Below are 4,375 nucleotides of genomic sequence, written 5' to 3' on the forward strand. Positions count from 1 at the left end.
CCTTACAGACATGAGTATAAAGGTTGTCTAGTAAAAGGCATGAATATATATACAGGGGGTGGACAAAATAACTGAGACACCTGTCATTTTAGAGTCATTTAGTTCCTCTTGCATCCACAGTTAATCCTGTTGGATGTGGTTCATCCTTCTTGGTGGTATGCCGACATTACCTTGGATACTGTGGCTCTTGATACATCACAAAGACTTGCTGTCTCGGTCAAAAATGCAACAGTTACACAGAATTTCTCCTTTTTGAACTCTGACATGTCACCCATAATGTTTTGTGCATTGCAAAATTTGGAGCAAAACTGTGCTCTTGCCCTGCTAATTGAACCTTCACACTTCACTTTACTGGTGCAATGTGCCATTAATGAAGATTGGCCAACAGGCTGGTCCACTTGAGCCATTAAACTTCCAACACTAAAATGATAGGTGTCTCAGTTATTTTGTCCACCCCCTGTATCTTGCCACTTTGAAATATCCAAAGGAATGTTGTCAAATGATTGAATTTCAGAAACACAGTGGACTGCTGAAAAAAGGCATATTGTCCTGCCAAACTGTGTGTGTGTGTGTGTGTGTGTGTGTGTGTGTGTGTGTGTGTGTGTGCGCGTGCGTGCGTGCGTGCGCACGCTTGTGTGTGTGCGTGTGCGTGCGTTTGTATCTGTGTGTACGTGTGCCTGAGTGCGCTTTTCTGAAGTGTGTGTGGCCAGTGTGCTTCTTTACATACACTGACATAGACACAGTAGACCGGGGGGTAAGGTGGGGGGTAGGGGGAACCGAATGATGTGGAGGAGCGGGGGGATGAATGAGGGGGTGAGAGGGGTAGGGGGGGCAGAGTGGGTTTGGGGGAAATGAGTCGGGGTTGAATTAGGAGGTGGGGGGGGGCAGAATAGTGTGTGGGGGGATGTGGGGGATTCGGGGGGTCAGAATAATGGTGTGTGTGTGTGTGGGGGGGGGGGGGGGGGTAAGTTGAGTCTGGGGGGGGGGGGTTGACCTGCCAAACTTTTCACATTGGGTGGGGGGTGGGCGAGTATTTTGTTGGGGGGTGGGGGAAGAATGAGTCAGGGGGGTTGAGCGTGGGGGGCAGAATAGTGGGGGGGTGAGTGAGGGGTGAAGGGGGCAGGAGTAGAATGGGAAGGATGAGTGAGTGGGTTGGGGGGCAAAATAGTGTGTGTGTGTGGTGGGGGGGGGGGAGGGGGGTGAGGGGGAGGAGAAGGCAGAATAGTGTGTGGGGGAAAGACACTGTAGAGCAGAGGAAAGATGAGCGGGAGATACGCGCTCGCACACACGCACGAACACTCACCTGTTGCCAACCTTTGTACTCACGTCTGTAGATAGGAGATTTTACTGAAAATAAGTTATCTTTATTGATAATTATGGTCTTACAGTATTGAGAAAAATGTATGAAAGTCTGCCATTCTGAAAAATAGAGAACATTTTGAATTTTGGAGCACATTTGAGATGGCAACCAGCTGGTGAATCTTTTTCAATATACCTTCTGGTCTGTAATCCACTGTGAAAACCCTGACAGGACAATAGGCCTAATTTTCGCAGCCATAGACTCTGTATGTGCATTTCAATCATTATTTTCAGCACTTTCCTTTGGATATTGCAAGGTGGCCAACTTTATTTTCATTTATTTTAGTTTAGTCAACCTTTGTAAACATGTATGTAAGGAAATAGGACAGAATAGTGCTGAACGTAGTTAATCGTTCATGAATATCACCTTATAGTACAATGTAATAATGCAGGAAAATGGCGGCCATATTGAATTCTGAGCAAAAATTGACAAGGCCCCATGTTTTAATTTCTTCCAATAGGGCTTCTGGTCAGTAATCCACAGAGAAAAGTGCGGTAGGACGAAAGGCCTAATTTTCCCAGCTGATGACCTGTCTAATACAGAACCTTAGCAGGACTGTGTACTATAACATACTGTACCTATGAAGAAGACTTGTGTGGGAAGTCCAATACAGATTCACCTATGTACAGCGCAGCGTTTAGACTAACCCATGTCAGGGGCAGTATTTAGACTAGCCCATGTTAGGTGCAGTATTTAGACTAGTCCATGTTAGGTGCCGTATTTAAACAATGATGCCTTTAACCTTTTTGCTTACCCGTTTGAAGTGAGTGGCTGACTGCACCTTGCGAACAGGTTGCATGAGCGCGTCTCGGACCACAATGCTGATGTCAGCGCCAGAGTAGCCGTCCGACTTATTGCCCAGGGTCTTGAAGTCCTCCTCATTCAGCTCATTAGGCGTAGAGCCCAGGTGAAGCTTGAACATTGTGGAGCGAGCATTTTCTTCCGGCAAAGGGATGTAGATGCGCTTCTCAAATCTGAGACAGAAAGACAATTAGGCATGTCTCTGGGGACAAAATGCATACAATATAATAGAAAACATGTTCTCTTTTGTGATCTATAGATATTTATAAGAGGATTGTTAAATGTTTAGTCTAAATAAGTAAAATGAGCAAGTGCTTAAGTTTGTAATGAAAAAGTTTCATGGCTTCATTGCCATTTACTAAGCCATGGGTGGGGAACCTATGGCCCAGGTGTCGTTTATAGCCAGGGATGCCATCTTATCCGGTCCCCGATGTAAATGTAATGTTATGCAGTTTAACATGAAATATGAAATGTTTTGTAATGCAATCTTAGACATTCCATTTGCAATACAATTAAGTAATATTTTCAGGGAACCTAGTGAAGGTGGGGTCTGTTGTAAAGGTGGCCACCTTCAATATAGGCCTTACGTGCACGGGGATATCCTGGCTTGTGTTCATAGTACGGCCTTTGCAGGACCTAATAAAATTTGAAGTGGCCCTTCGAATGAAAATGGCTCCACACCCCTGCACTAAGCCAAGGCCACAAAGAAGTCAATTCCTCTATCAATTGCTCTGAGTAAACATACGGACGGCACTGTACATGTGCAATTTTCAATCCTTGTTACCTTCTTCTTATAGCAGAGTCAAGAGTCCAGGGGATATTGGTAGCTCCAAGCACAAGAATACCTTCATTGTCATTCCCAACACCTAAGATGGAATAAGTATTTGGACGATTTAAAAGAAATGTATGCAAATAAATGATTGCATTTGTGTACTGTAGTTCTCTTATGCTCAACACTTTCCAAATTAACACCACACACTCACTTATTGACCAGTGGTTCTCAAGCTTTTTTGAACAAATGCCCCCTTGACCTCATCATAAGCATGTCAACGCCCCCGTAACCTCATCATAAGCCTGGTAACACCCCCCCCCCCACCCCCCCACCCCTTAGAATAAAAAAATAAAATACTACTATAGACTATTGCTCCCATTTGCAGCTTAGCCACTGTCACAGCACCCCCATGTTAATATGTTTTTCATAACACACCTTGCATCTGGACAAGGAACTCTGTCTTTATGCGGCGCGCAGCTTCGCTCTCGTTCTCGCTGCGTGAGCCACACAGGGAGTCGATTTCGTCAATGAAGATGATGGAAGGCTTGTGCTCCCGGGCCATGCTGAACAGGCTCTTCACCAACCTGTTGAAAAGGAGATGGTGCAAACCACAGGTTAAGGTCCAGGACAAAGGCTGGCTCAATTTTTACAGTGAGGAGTCCATACACTATGTTTCGATCTTCTTCAGATTCCCTTCTCTACGTAGAGAATCTGAAGAAAACCTCAATAGTCCAAACAAAGTTGTTCTGTCATTGATTAAAGCAAAAACAAAAAATGATTTCAAGTGTGCAGACTCCTGACCAACCTGACAACAAGCTGAGAGGAAATAGTGAGTTCTCCTCAAACAGCAACATTGACTAGTTTTTGTTCACAAAGGCTTGTGCAGTTCATTTGCGTCTTAGTTATTCTTGACATTGAAGCAATTAAATTGTTGACTCCAGTTACTCCATGCAAGGTCTGTGTTTGTTTGAAATAACATCAATAAAAAACATCACCATCATAATCATAATAATACTCTATGAAGCCAGCTGTTTTTCGTGTCAAATGTTGTTTATATCAAAAAATAGTAATGGCTTCATTTTCAAGTTTGCCTTGATTTAATTTCTAGTCTTATCTTCCATCACCCAGTTCCCACATCCATGCTGACCCCCATGTGCCTCTGCCCCACTTCACTTCTCACTCTCCGCCGAAGAGGCACTTGAGACACCAGGTCTGAGGATGAGTATGGTGAGAAGAACAGGTTGGAGTCTTGTTTCGCCTCAGGGTTGGCAACGGCGCCTTCGCCAGGTACGATCTTCCCGAGTACCAGGGAGGACCAAACAAGCAGAATGGCCTCGCCATGGAAGTTCCTTTTTACCTTGAATAAAAAACAAAACAGGTTGTGTAAATTAATAATGAGCTGAGCTGATAACACTGGTAACTGTTGTAAATGCACAATATTT

General features: G+C 44.4%; 1 protein-coding gene across 1 annotated transcript; it reads right to left on the reverse strand.

The window, feature by feature from the left end:
* Window positions 1-1,898: 1,898 nt before the first annotated feature.
* LOC134442478 (vacuolar protein sorting-associated protein 4B-like) lies at window positions 1,899-4,112 on the reverse strand. The gene is made up of 4 exons (XM_063192628.1): window positions 4,107-4,112; window positions 3,369-3,517; window positions 2,946-3,027; window positions 1,899-2,334 (listed from the first exon to the last, which is right to left on the reverse strand). Exons 2-4 carry the CDS (start codon window positions 3,493-3,495, stop codon window positions 2,082-2,084), a joined length of 462 nt encoding a protein of 153 aa, XP_063048698.1. The 5' UTR covers window positions 3,496-3,517; window positions 4,107-4,112; the 3' UTR covers window positions 1,899-2,081.
* Window positions 4,113-4,375: the final 263 nt, after the last annotated feature.

This window comes from Engraulis encrasicolus, unplaced genomic scaffold (genome assembly GCF_034702125.1).
Source record: "Engraulis encrasicolus isolate BLACKSEA-1 unplaced genomic scaffold, IST_EnEncr_1.0 scaffold_1705_np1212, whole genome shotgun sequence".
NCBI classification, from domain to species: Eukaryota; Metazoa; Chordata; class Actinopteri; order Clupeiformes; family Engraulidae; genus Engraulis; species Engraulis encrasicolus.

Coding starts and splice junctions, on each gene's coding strand:
- LOC134442478 (XM_063192628.1), bottom strand. CDS start 3,495: ATGGCCCGGGAGCACAAGCCTTCCATCATCTTCATTGACGAAATCGAC. Junction 3,028..3,368: donor GTTCCTTGTCCAGATGCAAG/GTGTGTTATGAA, acceptor ATTCCATCTTAG/GTGTTGGGAATGACAATGAA. Junction 2,335..2,945: donor GACTCTGCTATAAGAAGAAG/GTAACAAGGATT, acceptor TTTCTGTCTCAG/ATTTGAGAAGCGCATCTACA.